Source organism: Pelodiscus sinensis, chromosome 2 (genome assembly GCF_052426305.1).
Source record: "Pelodiscus sinensis isolate ZL-2025 chromosome 2, ASM5242630v1, whole genome shotgun sequence".
Taxonomy (NCBI): domain Eukaryota; kingdom Metazoa; phylum Chordata; order Testudines; family Trionychidae; genus Pelodiscus; species Pelodiscus sinensis.
In genome coordinates this window covers 45,460,892-45,480,489 of record NC_143053.1, presented here as the reverse complement: position 1 = coordinate 45,480,489, position 19,598 = coordinate 45,460,892, and the positions used below count along the sequence as shown (strand labels likewise).

At 42.0% G+C, this 19,598-nt stretch overlaps 1 protein-coding gene across 1 annotated transcript in view; it reads left to right on the top strand.

Annotated features, from left to right (window-relative positions):
* Positions 1-4,599: 4,599 nt before the first annotated feature.
* Positions 4,600-19,598, top strand: part of OSGIN2 (oxidative stress induced growth inhibitor family member 2) — a 38,985-nt gene continuing 23,986 nt past the window's right edge. The window contains exons 1-4 of the mRNA XM_075920422.2: positions 4,600-4,845; positions 11,006-11,151; positions 17,228-17,364; positions 19,048-19,239. Coding sequence (XP_075776537.2) covers positions 4,802-4,845; positions 11,006-11,151; positions 17,228-17,364; positions 19,048-19,239 — 519 coding nt within the window. The 5' untranslated portion in view covers positions 4,600-4,801. The remainder of the gene's footprint in view (positions 4,846-11,005; positions 11,152-17,227; positions 17,365-19,047; positions 19,240-19,598) is intronic.

The window sequence follows — 19,598 nt, the reverse complement described above, 5'->3', positions numbered from 1 at the left end:
TATTTTGTTCTCCGTCTACTACATTTTAAAATATAGGCACCTATCTGCCCTCTAGAGAAGTTATAATGAAGCTGTAACCTTGTGTTTCAGTTGAGATACAGAATATTAGAGTGAATCACTGTATTTCTCTCTATATAAATTTCTCCCTTCTAAAATAAAAGCAATTTAGAATAAGCACATATATTGCTCTGTTTATATGAACACTGAGTTGAATCTATTGTTAGATTTCTCCTATTATGTGAATCTATAAAACAAGACAATGTCCTTTATCAAAAGTGATGTTACTGAAAATTCTGTTACATGTGGAAACCTCACCATATATTTCAGATGCTTATCTTGTACATTCAAAAGAGTACAGACCCCTAACCAGGGTTCTCTGTAAATTGAGCACTTGGGTGGCCATTCAGGAGAGAGTCAAATGCCGCCCAGCTGATTAGCAGGGTGGCCACAGTGACTACAGCCAGCAGTATGTGCTTTTACTGGTGTGGCACATGTGTACATGCCTTGGTGCACATAACAAAATGTATTCTGCATATGGATGGAAAAAATTAGAAGGACCATTATCCCTAACTGAACTTCCCTTGAAATTGATCTGGTGACTGCTCACTAGAACTTAAAGCAGGAGAAAGAATATGAGTCCGATCCACCTTATCTTTACAAGTACTGTATGCCAAAAATATTATTAAAGGTTTTAATACTGTCCTAGAAAGTACTTCAAAATCCTGCTCCCAACTATGTTGGCAGCTACCTCTTAGCTTATTTCCCTACCTGGCAATTAGAATTGGGTGAAGATGGTCCCAGGCAGGATTTCACTTTTATAATATAAAAGTAATCGGATTGCTTTCTTAATTTTTTTGTATTTAACACAGCAAAACCATTAAAAACACATTTACACAGACTATTTCTCTCTTGGTTCCATTAGAAAGGAACCAATTTTAAATAGCATCAACACTTGCTGTCAGTTTCGTAATTCTGTTCTGGACTACATTTTCTTGCTGTATATGAGTCCAAGGAAATAATAGGTGTGTGTCCCTATTCTATAGAACATCCTAGGTCAGTGTTTCTTAAACTTTTTAAGATGGAGGAACACCAAACAATGATTTTTTTTATGAGGAACACCAAGGACTTTTTGTTCAACAAACAAAAAAAGAGGCCGGGGAAGTTATTGAGCAAAAAAAACAAAAACAAAAACAAAAACAAAAAGGTTGGGGGGAAAGTTATTGAGGGGGGAAAAAGTCACCTGTCCTTTTAAAGGTGCCATGGTACACAGTTTAAGAAACACTGTCCTAGGTTGTGTGTCCCATTTATCACTTTCTATGCATATATATATGTGTTTCTTCATGTGAGAGCCTATGTTTTGTGGCCCACTTGGGCCCGGCTTAAATGGATCAGTTTGTGCTGGAGGCCAATTAACATATCAAGCTGTACTTGGAGGAAGAGTAAGGCTTAGTTGATCATGAAGCCCAGGAGCAGGATGCTGGGCAGGTGCCGGATGCTGGGCAGGCACCAGCAGCACCACCAGCCTCACTGAACCCCTGGGCAAAGTGGGGAGACCCTGCTCCATGCCCCTGGAAGAACCAGGACCTTGGCGGGGAAGGGGCAGGGCTGGGGGCAGCCAGCCCTCAGCACCATCTGGACCATGGTGCCCCTTCTCCTCCCAGCCCTTAGTGCTGCCCAGAGTGCATGGTGCAGTGCTCCGGAAGCAATTTATAGGGCCTTGGGATCCAGCTCTGAGAGCTGTGGGCCCTTTTGTATCACCAGGCCCCAGGGCAGTTGCTCCTTTTGTCCCCCTCCATCAGCAGGCCTGGCAGGAGCAGGGTGATTAGTATAAAGAGGAAGATTGAATCAGAATTAGAGAGGATGAAGGCCAAGGGGGAGAGCAAGTTCTATGATTCTTGAGAAGGCTGGCAAGCAACCAAGGGAGGTATAGAGTAGCCAATGGTCATCATCACAATCTTCACCTTCCTACCTATAACTCAGAGCTCCAAGTGGGGTGTCATCTTCAACTCAAATTTTTCTCTCGGTCTAGACATCCAAGTGAAGTCTAAATCAAGCTGATTCATTCTGAGTAATAGCTCTAAATAGAGTATTTCTTATCCATCCACACAGCTCAAATTCTCTGCCAACCTTATTTTGCATCTTAATTACTGCAACATCTCTTTTTTCTGACCTTGACAGATGCAGGCTTGCCCAACTCCTATCCATTCATAATGTTGCTTTGACTATATCATCCTTTTTGCATCCCTCTCTGGCTCCTCCTTCTTTATTAAGTCAAAACCTGTTTCACTGTGAAGGGTCTTGAAAGTGAACACAATTTCCAGTCTATCATCTCTCATTCCCTAGCAAGCTATTGATGCTTGCATTTGATTGGCCCATGATGCTCACCTGATACATTTTCAAACAAAACACATATTGCATGGCCCATCCTGCCCCATATGCTTCAGTGGCCACTTTATAAACATTACAAGATTACCTAATTATCTACCTTCAAATCCCTGCTCAAGTCTCCTAAAAAATCTAACAGGTTGTTGGTGTGCAATGGCTACTACCTATCATACTGAGCAATATTGTTTTACTGTGTTCCTGTGCTTTGTCTACATCCATCTGTTATTTGCCTTGTATTTAGAGTATAAGCTCTTTGGGTGCAGTGAATGTCTTTGTTTTGTGTTTGGACAGTGTCCAGCCCAATGAGGTCTGGGTCTATGACCAATGCTTTGAGTGTATGGTAATACAAATATTTAAAAATAATGCTATTTAAAGATATATTTGGAGTATGCAATAGAATAGTGGCAGGGTATAGAACAAGGTTAGAGTATGCTGGGAGGTTGATTAACTCTCTCCCTCCTTACCCTATCAATGAATCAATCATTTTCAAGACAAGTATGGTTAAAATAAACTATGTATCAGAGCAACAATCATGATGTGCAAGCAATACTTTTGTCCACATGTATGCAAAAATAAAAAAGATCAGTGTTGGTTGTACCAGGCGAATGTAAGATAACAGATTGTTCAGAATGATACAATTAAAGGACCAGAGTTGGGAAATCTAACAGTGAAATGGTGGTTTAAAAAATGCAATTAACTATTTTTTTCTTTACAATAAATGTAAAGAATTTGAGTTTAAATATACTGGTTAATCTATAAAATCAAGACAAATGGCTTAGCAATATAGTGAATTTCAGGAAAATTTTGGATGTAGTGGAAAAGAAGAAAACTACTACCTTACAAAAATATTAACATGAAACTTTCCACTGTGCATGAATTCTCTTATTTCATTATCGTTTGCTGTGTTGTTGACTTGCTGATTCCAGGATATTAGAGAGACAAGGTGACCTACCTCTATTGGTGAGAGAGAAATTCCTGAGCTTCATAGCTTTCACCAACGTAAGTTGGTCTAATAAAAGCTTCTATATTTACTGTCCATTTTTTACCCAACCATCTAGTCAAAGACTGGGGCCCTGAGCATGTTCTAACTTCCAGTTCTGGGCCTCTGAATACAGAAGGTATCAAATAGCAGGAAACCACTTATTTTGCTCACAGCACCAAAAGCACGCTAGCCTGTATCTCTAACTCATAACCTCTTCCCTCATTTCTACTAGAATCAGTCGTCATGCTTTCAATTGCTCCTTTAGACTTAGAGAAAACAGTCTCTGTTTTAGTCTCTCTGGGTACCTCTACACTGTGTGAACTCCCTCTACACTCCCCCAGAAAAAAACTCCCAAAACCTCCAAGGCAGCAATTCTCAGATCCTGTGTCAACTGACATAGGTTCATGGGGTTAAAAACAGCAGTGCTCTATGCAGAGAGGCTCCCATCCTTTCTCAATAGGTTCCAAGTCCATGCTCCAGCCCAAATGGCAACACTACTAGCCTTGTAGCATGCACCTGAATCAGTTGACTTGGACTCTGAGACTCTTGCTCCGTTACTATTCATTCATGCAGCAGTGGCACCCTTAAGTCCCTATATACACCAGAGCTGCATTGAGAAACAAATGAAGGGAAAAGTGCATGGATAGTGGGTGACCGCATGGCTTGAGGAAGCAAGCTCCTCCCAGCCTCCCCCACCAGAGCCCATGCTCGCCCCCTCCCCATGGTGGCCTGCTGGCCTCCGCCACATGCTGTCCAAAGCCACAAGGAAAGGGCTCGTCCAGAGTATTTACTCTCCAAGTTAAAGATACATACAAGAGGTGGAGGAATCACTTTTCCCTTCATTTGTTTCTCACACACTGCAGATGACAGTACAATGGGGCTCTGATGTATATAGGGACTTAAGGGCGCTACTGCTATGAATGAAAAGCAACAGACAGTTAATCCATCAGGAGTCTCAGAGCCCAAGTCAATTGACTGAGGCGCAAGCTAAGGCTGGGGGGGGGGGCGGGCTGGCAGAAGGAAGGGGGTATATGGGGGGTGTTGCTTTCAAAGGTTTGGGAGGCAGAGCGGCTGGTCGCGCTGCTGTCTGGGGCCGGGGTGGAAGAAGGGTTGGGGCTGCGATGGGGCACGGGACGAGCCCCCGCAGCGCTGTGGGAGCGGGGCCGTTCACACGCACAGGCCGGGATGCTCAAAACCCATTTTCCGCGGCTGCGGCCCGGGATCTGGCTCTCGCTGCCGCTGACGGCGCGTCCCTCCTCCCCCCCACCCGCGTTTCCCAGCAGAGCCGGCAGCAGTCCCCGCCCCCGCCGGTTCCGGCTCCTCCCCGGGTGACCCGGGGCCGCCGGGCGGGGAGAGGCAGCGAGCCAGCCGGGCTCCAGCGCAGCCGGGACCCGCCGCCCTGTGCAGCCGCCAGCCGGCTCCCCGCGCCCGCCCATGCCGGTGTGGTGCTGCCGCTGCTCCCTGGCCGGCCACTTCAGGTGAATCCCCAGCGGCGGGGCGCTTCGGCAGCCCGCCCCCGCGCGGAAGCCGCCCGCTGCTGGCAGGCGGGGGCGTAGTGATGGGAAGCGTGCGTGTGGGGGAGGGGCGCTGAGGGCGCGAGGTGAATGTCCGCGATAGGGATGGGGGAGGGCAATGGTGGAGTCAGGAAGGGCTGAGGTGAGGGGAATGGCAGCAAGGGGGGCAGGGAGGTGGTGAGGAGAATGACCCTGATGGGGGTAAACGAGGCAGGAAGGGGGTGCAGGTAGATGGAGGGTGGGCTGATGAGCAGAATGGCTGTGATGGGGGTGCATGAGGGGTGGGGTGGCGAGCAGAATGGCTGTGTTGGAGTTAGTGGTGAGGAGAATGACCACGAAATGGGGGGTAGATGTGGGAGGGCAAAGGGATGGGGTTGCAAGGTCAGTGGTCCTAATAGGAGTGGGGTTTCAAGGGCAATGACAGTGAGGGGGGCAGAAGTATGTAGGGGAACAGTAGGGGGGTTTTGAGAAGAGAATAGTAATAATGTGGTGGGGAGGAAGATATAGAGAGGCTGTGGGTAGGCAGGGGTGGGATCTCAAGGGAAAGAGCTGGGATGGGGGTACAGGTGCAGGATGTTGGGTCATACAGTGCTGCAATGAGAATAGCTGTGTGTGTGGGAAAGCTGGTGCATCCACAAAAGGCCAGGGTGTGGGTTAAGGGAGGGTGGTTAGTGGGATCACAAAAAGAATGCTTGCCATGTGTGTCTGGGAGAGTGGAGGGGGAGGTAGGTGTGGTTGTGAGGGGAATAACCCTTTTGAGGGTAGGGGCAGAGATTGGGGTTGTGACATTAGTGTCTGTGATGTGGGTACAGGCCAGGAGGTGAAGGGATGGGGATGGAGTGTGCAGGCGAGTAGGGATAGAAGACAGTTGTGGGTGGACAAGAATAGGGGACAATGGAAGGATGTCGGGGGACTAGGTAGCAGGAGATAGGATTTGGGAAACATTGCTGTATCTGAGTATGATTCGGGGGGTTTCTGCATTTTGTGGTTGTGGAATTACACATTCTTATTTGTACAAAAAATGGGTGCGCCTAAGATTGAGTGCATAAAACAATTGCATTCTGTTTTTAACAATGCAAAGTTAGAATGTTTTGCTAAATAACTGGCCCTCGTAATTTTTTAACCATACATTGTTTTTTTAAGGGATCTATTATTTGTATATCTTGTTCTATTCTGTGGAGAAATATATTTAGTGATTAAATCATAAGACTGGGAGTTGGGAGATCTAATTTCTCTTCCTGAACGTGTCATTGAAATGTATGTGTGATTGGACAAATCTCTTAAACTCTATGGCTTTGTCTGCATTGAGCTTTTTTCTCAAACTTCCCTTTCCATTGTAACTTCACTAGTGTGAGCTGTGATGAGTGCATTAGTATAGACTGGCTGCTGGTGTGTATACAACCGTGTCATTTAATCTTGTTCAAGAGCATGTCTAGACGGTGAGAGGTTGAAAGAAAAAAGCTCAATTTAGACAAGACTATAGCACCTTTGGCTCACTGTGCACAAGGATTTGGTGCATTTAGTTAACTGTAAAGTAGTGATTGTGATAATTACTATGAGTGTTGGAAAAAATAATGTACATATGCTTGCGGTCTTAAACTTTGACTGGACTGAGACATTGTCAGTTTAGAAATCCTATTATAAACAAACATTTCTTTACCTATTACTTTAGAACTTTAGATTAAAAGTAAAAGAATTAAAAGGTGGTGGGGAAACCTTATACAAGTTGCTGCTTATTTTGTTTATATTCTTCTATTTCAACTTGGACAGTGAAAATCAGTGAAGTTGCTTTCACATTTGTTGATTCTCAGTTTTATTTTCGGGTTCTTACTACTGCAGTATCCGGGTTTCAATCTATGAATGGTATTTTTTAAAAAAAATAAACAACTGTTTTCAGTGGACAATTATTTTGAGAACATTTTTGTTGGTGTTAAAGTTTTTAAAAGCTTGTTCTAGCTAACTTTAAATTTGGGACTATACTTAACTGCATTTTATCTACCACCCAAGAGTGGGCTTTGAAGAGGTATTTTTTTCTAAAAAATTATACTGGAATAATAATAATTTAAAACTGAAAGTTGTCTGTTGAAGAAAGTTGCACAATATTTTAAAATTTATAGCATTGTGTAAAGCATCTTTCCTACAAAACCATAAAGTGCTGCATAGTCCTGTCTTTTGTTACATCTGGTTAAGTGATAGATGCTACAGAAGAATTTGATAGATATTATTTTGTCTGAAACAAATCTTGACTTGAAATTTATATTATTTATATATACTCTAATGTTTTCCCTGACAACTTTTCTGCTCTGATAATTAAAACACCAAAACACCTCCATCCCCTGAAAAAAGTATTAGCTTGCAATAAATAAGGAAGCTTATTTTAAATTTGGTTATCTGAAGAAAACATACGACTAGATGCCTTTGTCATGATGACGATAACATTATTTGGCTCTGACTCTGTAACTGGCAAACTGCTTTGCCCACTTATAGTTACGCAGGATAAAAGCGAAAGCCATGTTTGTAAATCTTTCCCCTTCCCTGAAATTGTCTACCAAGTCTAGAATGTAATCCTTGTTACAGAAAAATTGCTTTGAGTTCATACATGGTCTAAGCGGACCACAAGTTTGTTGTTCAGTATAAGGACAGAGATGCATGATTGGTCAGAGTTAGATGTGTAGGGGGAAGTGAAGTGTAGGTAGAGGGTTGTGTTGTTTAATTACTTTTTTTTCCTTCTTATGATTTGTGCTGATGCAGGCTTACTGGCTTAACTCAAAGTTGACAGATTTTTTTCTTGGAGGATATAAATTAAGAGTTAGATTCAATTAAATACTTAAAGAAAAGTGTTTTTTAGTTTAATTTTAATGTGCTTTTCTGTGTTATCTGGCTGATAAAGGACCAAGAAGAAACACATTTCAAAGAGTTTCTGTCATGGGGATTAACAGTGAATATATGGTGTTGCGTCCTACTACAGAAGAATCCACATTATCAAGGACCATGCTGGCCTTTAGTTTTGGCTGGGAACCTAGAAATTCAAACCAAGTGATACAGTGCAGTATATTTCAGTCTTAGAGAAGAGTAACCTGTATATAAGGTATTTAGAGCATTACCAAATTCATGGTCTATTTTGATCACTTTCACAGTCATAGGATTTAAAAAATAATAAATTTCATTATTTCATATATTTAAATCTGAAATTTTATAGTGTTGTAACTGTCGAGATCCTGACCCAAAAAGGAGTTGGGGTAGGAGGTTAAAAGGTTGTTGTGGGGAGAGATTGCAATTAGGGATATTAAAATGCATTTAATTAAGTAACTCTGTAACCACTAAAAATTTCAGCAATTACGCCGGGAGCCTCCGTATAACTGTGAAGGTTGACTGATGTGTCCAGGTTCATTCGTTAACTGTACATGGTTACACTTTCACATCCCTAGTTGCAATACTACTATCCTGACTTCTGTGCTACTGTCAATAATGGTGCTGCCTTCAGAACTGGATGGCTGGAAAGTGGCGATTGATGGCCAGGAAACCAGCTCTGAAGGCAGAGCTACTGCCAGCTGCAGCACAGAGGAAAGGATGGCATGGTATGGTATTGCTTCTGTACTGCTGCCGTCATAGCTGAGCCCTCAGTCAGCAGCTGTTCCTCTCTGGCTGCTCAGCTCTGAAGGCAATGAAGGAGTAAGGGTGGCAATACCATGACCCCCTACAATAACCTTGAAACCAGTGATCCTTGTAAGCTGAGCACTTGGGCAGCTGCCCAGGAAAGATTCAGGTGCCGCCCAGCTTATTTGCAGAGCACCCACAGTTTCCCTCAGCTGGCAGCATGTGTTTCTGTTAGTGGTGCACATCTGCAAATGCCTTGGTGGCATAACAAAATTTATTCTGCATGTAGGTGGAAAAAGTTAGAGGAAACACTGCTTGCAACCCCTCTGCAACTCACTTTTGTTTGAGAACCCTCCATTTGAGAAACACTGGTCTCCCCTATGAAACATGTATAGTTATAGAGTAAAACCATGGACTATATTTCATGAGGGGAGACCAGATATCGTGATTTGTGAGATGTTTTCATGGCTGTGAATTTGGTAGGGCCCTAAAAGATATTGCTTCCTATCTAAATAATATGTTATACACTTTATGTGCACTCAACCACATCTCTGGAACACCTTCTAGCTTTTAACGTTATGGGAGGGGACACAAAGTATAGTTAGATTTAAAAGACACTGCTGGTTGATACAGGCCCACAATTTAGATGCATAAAAGAAGGTTTTGCAATATTTAAAATTAGTAAAACTATTCTAATTATTTTCCTTTTATATATTCCAGTGTAAAGTTATTTGTTTAAATTGAATCTGCTGCTGCAGTGCTTGAAAATCACAATTTATAGCACTATACAAGTTCGTTTGAGAACTAATATGCTCTTGGAGAAATGAGATGAAACTAATCTATTTTTATTTTAAAAGCAGAATGAAATGCAAAATGCATTCTTCTTATAAAAGGAGCAAATAACTGTCTTCACAATAGACTGGTGATATGATAACAGGAATTGTCAATTTTAGTAGACTCAAGAAGACATTGAAGCTCTTTAATCTAATTTCTGGGAGAAATAGGTAGAGAGGCAGAAAAAAGTCAGGAGAAAATTGTTGTGGTTTAATTAGTCAGTAACTTTATTCACTTGAAATATCTGGGAGTACCCACCTGACTGGGAAGGGATAATACTAGAGTTTTGGTGTCCCTGTCTTTAAAAACAGTCCTAAAAAATGAAACACATTTAAAAACTATTTTAAAGCTTAAATACAGGCAGTCCCCGGGTTACATGGATCCGACTTACATTGGATCCCTACTTACAAACGGGGTGAGGCAACCCCGAACTAGCTGCTCCCCCCAGCAGACTAGGGAGACGTGAAGCTAGCGCCCCCCCTCCCCCCCCAGCAAACCAGGGAGATGCGGAGCAGCTTTTCTCAGCAGACACCTCAGCTTGAGAATAAAGGACTGAGGGAAGTGAGGTGTGGGAGAATAAAACTGAGCTCTGGAGAAATGTTTGGCTAGAGTTTCCCCTACAATATGTACCTTTTCCGACTTACATACAAATTCAACTTAAGAACAAACCTACAGTCCCTATCTTGTACGTAACCCGGGGACTGCCTGTAATCTGAAGTGCCCTACTGTAGGTAACAATTTGATTTTCAGGTTACTTTTAAGCTGCCATCATCCTTTTAGATACACAAGCAAAAAATGTGCTCTATTAACAGTGAAAAGATTTGAAAAGAGGAGTTAGTTCAGTGATTAACTATTTGTTTAATTTAACAGAAATTCAAGTCGTTTATTAAATCCTTGGAATGGGGCATATCTTGAAGTAGCTATCTCACATTTGGACACTGTAAAACAAATACTGATTTTTTTGAATGTAGAACGATTATATGTTATTGGGAGTGAATTTAGCAGAAACTATCTATTGAAATTGTTCTTGAACTGTGTAACTGAGAACATCTATGAGTTCATTAGAGTCAGTTGATTGTTTTTAATAAGGTATTTTTCATTGAACTGGAGTTATAATTTGAATATATATTACCCCAAATTCTCTAGATGCATATCATTTATAAATTACATACATGTCTAATAAAATGTTGGAAATATTTCATTTTTTGACAAATTTTTGGGAAAAAAACTTTTTTAAATTAAATATCATGTTTATAAATGAATTAATGTCTGACCCTAAACTTGGGTATCATTGAAAGGTAGTTATTGCCAAGAACCAAATATTTATTATATTTGAGATATGAAAAGGGTGAGGGGAAATCAATAGTTTAAACACTGGATTTATAATGAGAAACTGGATTTGAATGAGACACACATTAGATTATATTCTACAAACCCTTTTCCATTGCTGCCCATATTGTTTTGTAGGACTTTTTGGAAGAAATAGGTATATATTTTAATACATCGTTGTAGACGACAAAGCAATATTTTATGTGGGAAAAGCTGTACTGAATTTATTAATATTTTACTTTTGCTTAATGTAATCAAGCTTTGTTAGTTTGATAGATTTAAAGCAATGACCCAATAGTAATTTAAGCTTTGAAGAAAGTTTTGTAATGCTCAGCTGATGCTTTTTCTCAAATGGAAATTACAGTGACCCTCAAAGTGAAGGACAACTTTTGAGCTCCTTTGTGCAGCATTTTGGTGACAGCCTTGGGAGGAAAATTAAAAGAATGCCCTTACTAGAAGAAGCCACTCTGACGGGAGACCCTCTCCTGACTGTGCCAATAGTAATAATAGGTGAGTTATTTCCAGAGATTATTTTGTGTTCTCTGGCATTACCATTACTTTTTAAGATTCAGGAATGCAAATCCATTTAAAATTAAATAACATGGTTTTTGCCAAATGATAGCCAATATCTGAGGTGAAGTAAAGAAAATAATCTCTGTGCACTTGCAGAAGACCCTACAGTTGTCAAAAGTTGGTATTGCACTTCAGCAAACTATGTTTCCAGGTGCTTAGCCAGTGACTTTGACCTGTTTGATTGATTTTCTTTGAGATTTTGGCAGTAAATATATGCTGTGTATTTTGTTATTTGATTTAAATGATAATAGATTACAGTAGGGATGTTAAATTTAGATTAATCGGCTAATGGAATCCTCGATGCAGTTTGCATTGATGATTCAATTAGTCGATAAGGGCGCCTCCACCTTTGAAGGGTTGCAACAGCCTTAGAGCTGTTGCTACACTTCAAAGGCGAAAACGCTGTGGGCAGCATGGGGCCAGTGGGAGACTCAAGGATCCATGTTCCCTGCATTTCAAAGTGTCAGCACTGCATGCAGCCATGGGTCAGCTGGGGACTTTTTCTGATGCAACAAGCAGGGGGAAGGACTAGTTGAAGAGTGTGTTGACTATCTGATAAGCATTTGCTTATCGGATAGTGGATTAGTCATTCATGTCCCTAGATTACAGTAAATTTAGGCTCTAACATAGGTTGTGTTAATTTCTAATAGGTTTGGTTTTAGAAATAATCCTGTATCTACTTTAAAGTTTAAAAATTCAATTTGTGTTTATTTTGAATCACTTTTTTTATTTGTCATGAACTGTAATTATTCATGTATTTTTCTGAAGCAGCAGTTACTATAGGGTGCCATTAACAATTCAAATCATCACACCATAAAATTGAAGATAATCAGTTTAAGTTGTTAAACTGTAGGTTTGATAAAACCTTGATATTAAAAGTTTGTACTATGAAGGATGCCAAATGACGAATTTGGGATCATCCCCACCTGCTGAATTGTCCAAGCAACAGGGTGCTGAACTCTGTCGCATCTGATGTATCATTGTCAGCCATAATAATATGTCAACCTGAAAATGACAAAAGTATACGTTGCTGTGTGGTGAGTTCCACACGCTGCAAAACGAGATACAGGGTCCTATCATTCTGCCAGTCATAGTTTAGGACTGCCGATTCAAAGCTTTCGCTAGTTTTCAATAATTGTATGTTATGCAAATATCTGTGCTAAGAATTGCTGCAAAACTTTCCTATTTGCCCACATGATATGCAGCAGCCTTGACTTCTTCCAGTGACAAATAAAACATTTTTTATCCCAAATATATCTGAACACTCTTTTTAATCATATATTTTAGAATTGGAAAACTTATAACTTGATCTCCTTAGTGGATAGCCTATTATATCTAATATGTATGTGTTACAAGTAAGAAGCCTTCAAAAAACAAGAACAAAAAAAATATTTTAGGAAGACTGAATAAAAGAATGGCAAATGTATTCACTGTATTTCATCTTGATCTTTCTTCAAGTGCATCTATGCTTTCTTCTTGTAACTGGGATGATCCCCCTGTCCTTTTTCCCATCCCTCAGGGTATGTCTACACTACAGCGTTATTTCGAAATACCTTATTTCAAAATAGTAAATTCGAAATAAGTTATTTCGAAATAACGCGTCTACACACAAAATGCATTTTGAAATAGCATTTTGCTATTTCGAAATACCGTGTCCACACTGAATGGACACTGATTCGGAGTTAAGGCCGTCCGGAACCAGGTCAGGGTTAGGGCATCAGGTAAGGAGTGTCTTTGTGTGTCTGTTGCCTGAGGCTGAGGCCTGTGCTTAAAGGGACACCTCCCTCACCCCCTCCCGGGCAGCCGGATTTCAGGTGTCCCTGCTTGCTTGCCTGCCGTCCACGTACCCCTCCCTAACCCCTCTTCCTTGTGTCAAATAAAATACATGTATTTTCAAAAATATAAATGCTCTTTATTTAACAAAACTGGGTGGGGCATGAAACTCTGGGGAGACTGGGGAAAGGAGGCAGGAGGGGAGAAGAGAAGAGAGGGTGGGCGAGGGGAGGAGGAAAACTGGGAGGAGGGAGCTGGAAGGGGGAAGCAAGGGGAAGAAGGGGGAGGGGAAGTTCAGGGCTCAGGGGTGGGGGTCTCGCCGGGCCAACTGTCTCCCAGCATGGGTGCGGGGGCCTCAGCGTCCCCGTAGGGATGGGAAGGAGGGTGTGGAGATTGAGACGGTGGGTGTGGAGGTTGAGGAGGGAGAGGCAGGAGGGGGAGGAGGAGCGGGAGCTGGGGAGGCAGCAGGCACTAGAACGGCACGAGGCAGCACGCTCTGTACCAGGGTCTGCAGATGGGCACAGATGGCACGACCCTGGGTAAGCAGCTCCCACTGGAACTCTTGTTCGTCCTGCACCTTCTGCTCTGTGGTGCGGTGCAACACACACACACACACACACACACACACACACACACACACACACACACACACACACACACACACACACACACACACACACCCCCCCCCCCCCCCCGGGGAAAAATTTTTGTTGAAGGAGGAAAAAAAACCCAAACCTCCGAGAACCTGGATCACTGCTAGCGGTTACCAGGTAGTCATTTAAACAAACAAACCAACCCCCGAATATGCTTCATTTGGGGGGGGAGCGCTGCTGGCTGGGGGGCGGTGGCAAGGGGGCTGGCTGCGGGAGATGGGGGGCAATGGGAAGCAGGGCTGGTTGTGGGGGCCAGAAGGCGGGGGGTCGGGTGGAACGGGGCTGGCCGCGGGATACCGGACTGTCCGGTACAATACCAGACACCTGGCAACCCTAGTCCCGGGTGGGGTGGTGGGTGGTGCACCCTGCATGCACAGCTGGTGCGGCTGTGGAGAAAGAAGAGAAGTGGTCAGTTCTCCCTGGGGACGCAGTGGGTGAAGCCCAGCCCCCCTGTGTGAGGTGAGGATGACTGTGCCCTGCACCATCAGAGCCACTGTGCTTGCACAGAGGCCAAGGTCAGAGTGTCCGGCTATCCCCGGGAGTGGGAGCTGCCCCGAGACTGCACCCATGCCCCTGTGCTGTGTATTGTGCGGCCGAGATGGGGGGGAGATGTCCACTGCCTCTGTGTAGAAGAGGCTTGTGAAGGGAGGGTGTCCTGCTTTGTCCCGCCCCGGGGTCAGGAGCATGTCAGGTCTCTTCACACACGTGTGTGGCTATCAGGCCACAGCCCCTGTGTGGCATGTAGCTGGAGCCACCTGTCCAGGGGTGGCATGGCACGTGCTCGCACGTGCACAGTTTGCTGCGTGATCTGTGGTAAGCAGGCAAACGCATGCGGTCCCTGGTTTCCCTCCCCGCCCTCCCTGTGGGAAGGGGATAGTGATGGCACTCACTTGGTGTGGTCTCGCCAGATAACTCTGGTGACTCCACTGCTGGGACAGCTCGGGGGTCCTGTAGGCGTGGTACCCTCCATGGCAGCTCCTGCGGCTCCTCCTCCGCACGCTGGTCAGGGCCCTCCGCTCCTGGCTCGCTGCCCTCCGGAGTGGCACAGACAGTCCCACCCCCATGATGCGGTCCAGGGCGTCAAATTAGGGGCAGGTGTCTGCCCCTGTTGAGGAGCTGCCCCGAGTGGCCCTGGCGTATGCCTGCCGCAGCTCTTTAATTTTCATGCACACCTGCTCTTGGGTGCGCATGTTGCCTTTGGTGGCCATGGTGGCAGCTATGCGGCCGTACACGGTTGGTTCCTCCATCTAGTGCGGAGCTCATTGACATTGGAGACCTCCCCCCAAACCTCAATGAGGTCCATGATCTCCGCACTAGTCCAGGAGGGTGCCGCTGTCTCCGGCCTCTGGCTGGCGCCTGGGAGCTGGGGGACTGGGCGGGGAACCGCTGGCTGGCTCTGGCTGCCCGGCTCATTGTGTGGCCACTGGGTCAGGGGCAGCGACTGCTGGAAGGCCTGGCTCTGGCACGTGCACTGTGGCCAGAGTCTACCCCTTAGGGTTCTGGGGCTGGGGGAAGAGGAGAAGAGTTTTCTTGATTTGGCCCAGAGTGGCCACCAAGGGAAACTGGAAAGGGCTGGAGGCCCCCTATTTCAAAATAAGCATCTACACAGCGCTTATTTCGAATTAGCTATTTCGAATTTGGCCTTATTCCTCGTAGAATGAGGTTTACCAAATTCGAAATAAGCGCTCCGCTATTTTGAATTTATTTTGAAATAGCAGTTTGCCTTTATAGACGCTATTAAAGTTAATTCGAAATAACGGCTGTTATTTCGAATTAACTTTGATGTGTAGACATACCCTCATTCTAGGGATGTTAACTGGTAAACATAAGGCTTACCAATATGCTTACTGATTAACCAGCCTTTGCCAGTTAATTCTGCTGACAGCGAGCCAGGCAGGGGCCAGTAAGCTGGGGAGTGGAACCCCACAGCATGACCTCAGTTAAAACGGTTAACCAGTTAAGCGCTATCATTCATTGTTCATTTTTCTTTTATCTTCCCAATTTAGTGTCTTCTTACTGCACAGATATAATAATACTAAAATGACTAACATGATGTGTTCATTACACAATTATCTTGACCTTATATTGTCCTTCCCTCATCTTCCCTAACCTTTGTCTGTCATCTTTCCCTATCTTATGTGTAATTTAGGACTTAACCCTGCAGACCCTTATTCATGCGGATAGTCATTGCTCAGATAAATAGTGCTGTTGGGGCTTGAAGAGATTTTGTAGGGTACCTTTTAAGTTACGAATTTTGTGTTCTTCCTGCCACAGTGTTTTGTGTTCACAGTTTTGTAGCCCAAGCTTGGTTTTTCTAGTATTTTGCCAAATAAAAAATATTTAGCATTTATTAAGTAGAAGAAAAATAAAGAAAAAAGGGGAAACTCAGAACACTTAAACTCAGAAGATTAAACTAATCTTCATTTAACAAACTCCCTCCTGTTGTAAAAAAAAAGACCTCAGAGTGTCTCCAGAACTATGCTTATTATTTCATTATAGGACAGCAGTACTAATTTATTGCTGTCAGTTACTCCATTAGCTCAAATGGCAGAAGTCTGTGCACTGGATCTAAACATGAAGCACTTGGATATTATAATGAGAGCCATATAAAGGTTCACAAGGAAACTAATAAACCTGTCTTCACAGTAAATTTTGAATAGTGTACAGTAAAGATGGCCTAGGGCCACATACTGAACAATGAGCATAAAAAATATTGAATGTTACTCATTAAATGAGCACCGTCCATTCCATGCACTAGATGAGGCAAGGATGCCGTGGAAAAAAACAATATTCAGTCATATAATTAAATATTATTTCAGATGCATGGGGGACCAAATAAGATTTCAGAGGGAAACCTAATTCTGGTTTCTCATAAGTTATGACTGGGTTGGCTATGTTCTTTTAACATAGTATTGCTATGTGTATCTTGTATTATGCTAATATTTAGATGACAACCAAATCAAGATCCTAATAATGTGGGCATGTAGTAACTAGCTCTGATATTTAACTTGATTAGAGAGTCACTCAAATCCCATCCACTTTGTAATTTTTCCACATATTATAATCAATTCTCAAACAACTCTGTTGTAACTTGTTCTACTGATTCTGTTAGGACATTACTGCCCTGTCAATACTATAACTATCAACAAGCTTGAAAAGGTGAAACTCACTATCAAATTTCATTGCCACATTAGCTGTATATTGTATTATACTTGAGGGACTGAGGTTTTTTTTAATGAATCCTACATTAACCTACACTGATATATCAGGGATTCCTCCCACACTAAAAGCAGGCAGAAGGGGGGAATTACCTTGAGATTAGCTTTAATATCATGTTTGTACTCCTACTCTTCTTAACTGGCTAGTCTCCTCACACCCAAAAAGTATTCTGCAGAGCTGTTTTTGAAAAGGTCTCTAGTTCTAGGATTTATTGTAATATGAAGATTTTAGTTGTAGGCTTTTCTGGATAGGAATAGTATGCTATATACATCGTATGTTTTGGAACATTGCTACAGTACCTTAGCTATTGTAATAAGACTTCTTAAAATGTTTGTTAAAATGTTTTAACTTTTTTTTTTTTTAAATAGGGAATGGACCTTCAGGAATTTGCCTTTCTTACATGCTGTCTGGGTATAGGCCATATTTGTCTCCTGAAGCTGTACATCCAAATCCTATTTTGCACAGTAAATTAGAAGAAGCTAGACATCTCTCTATTGTTGACCAAGTAAGTTTTCACTCTTCCAATTGTTTTTCTTTTAACAAACCAAACTAGTAAACACATTGTTTCATTTAATGATCTTAAGATATTTTATCATTATTTAAGATACATTATGACATCGACATGCTCTTAACCTGCAAAGAATTGCTCAAGGCCTACACTACTATTCCCTGTGTAAGGCATGATATAAGCATACTAGTGAGCCAGCAGCTGCCTTTGTAGCCTTGAGCAAGTCACTTGATCTCCCTTCCTCTATTTCTCTCACCTGCAAATGAAGATCATACTTGTAAAGGAGTTTGAATGTATAAAGTGCTAAATAAGTGAATTATTAATTCAGAAATTTAAGAAAGCTACTCTATGGGTATCCCACAACTTTTATTCAATCACAGTTAAAATGTATTAATAAGTCATTAATCAACATTCAGCATCTTCATTTGCACAAAAATAATACTGACCTTACTTGGCTAATTTCAGCTATGTGATAAAATTATTCCTTTCAATGTAAATGCTGTTTACATCTGCTTATTTATTGACAGTGTTTATCATAATGAAATTAAATTTCCATTAGGAAGTGACTGTGCTCTGAGTCATGTAGTATAGTGTATATTTCACTAAACAGAGTATTATTTCATCTAATATGGGTGTGTGTATGGAATAATCTGGATAGAGGAAAGTAAATAGTAAGATTTGAACTACGAAGTAACTTATTTGTTTTTAACATCATTCAGGTGACAACTTTGTAGGCTTCAATGATTCTAGGTTTGATTTTTTTTGGGAAAACAATTTGTCTTTGCTGCTAGGAATAAACGCTGTATATGTGCCTTTGCACCCACAGAGCTTTTGTCCTGATTTTGGAGAATAAAATGTCTCCTTGCCTTGTCAACAAAATTGTATCCAAAGTCTTAGTTTTTCTTTCCAGTTAGTTGAAAAGTCTCTTGCTGAGCTGATGTTTCTAGCTTTGAAGACATGGCTGTTAGGTGGATGCTGAAAAAGTAATAAATATTTGCAGGAAATTTTATAAAAAGTCTGCTGTTAAAGTATAACTGCATTTAAAATTAATTAGAAACTATTTGACAAAGTCTAGTGAAAAAGAATAAATAGTATTGAAATAAATTTGGGAATAGCTATTTATACAGGAGGCCGAATTCTTAACGTAGAAGTCATCTAGCCCAACAGATGACTACAGAGAGGATAATTATAACCACACTATGCTAGAAAGTCGTTCAACAATGAGTACAATCCTAATTTATGTTATCCGAGTCAGACTCTTCCTGGGAACGTAAACCATTCCTTATTAAGAGTCCTTTATCTTATTAAAAGTATCAATGTACTTTTTAAAAAATCTTTTAAAAATTTTCCTAGTAAAATATGTTTCAGTTAAGTTAAAAAATATGTCCCTTGTTTTTCTTTCTTAAATGTCTCTCTTCAAATGCTGGGTGGGAGGGGAGGAGGAGAGGAGAGGAGAGAGAGAGAGTTTTCATAGTCATGCAGATACTGAAACAGTGATAGGTGCTATATCTAAAATTTCTTTCGGTATATCATTAGAGTAAATATTAAAACTTAACCAATTATTGCCATTTTCCTTTGATCTTTCAGTAGTGATTTCCAGTTGAAATTCTGTCTGCACATTAAAACTATGCTGTATGATAAACAGTTACATCAATGAGGAAAATTTTCTTCTTAATATAGGATTTAGAGTATTTGTCTGAAGGTCTTGAAGGACGTTCTTCCAATCCAGTCGCAGTACTTTTTGATACACTGCTTCATCCAGATGCTGACTTTGGCTATGATTATCCACCTATCCTGCACTGGAAGCTAGAACAGCATCATTATATCCCCCATATAGTGCTTGGCAAAGGACCACCTGGTGGAGCTTGGCATGTGAGTAAAGTTTTCATTTATATTCCTCTAACTTTCTAATGGGTTTTTATTTGAGGGCTTTTTTAAGGCCATGTCTACACTGAGATAAGGTCAAATTTATTAAGGTTGATTTCTTACTACCCGATTTTGTAAAGTCAAAGGTGCATGTCTCCACTGTGTACAAAATTGCAATGTAGTTTGAAGTAGCGTGTCCCTGGTAGGGAGACTGCCATCAACTTTGAGAGGGATGAACTGTGGGTAGCTACCCCGCAGTGCCTGCACCACTTTTCATTCTGGGTTATGCTCCCAGTGCACGTTGGGACCAAAACTGTGTAGCCGGTAGTTTTGGGAACTAGAGTTCATGGGACTTGAACTCATAG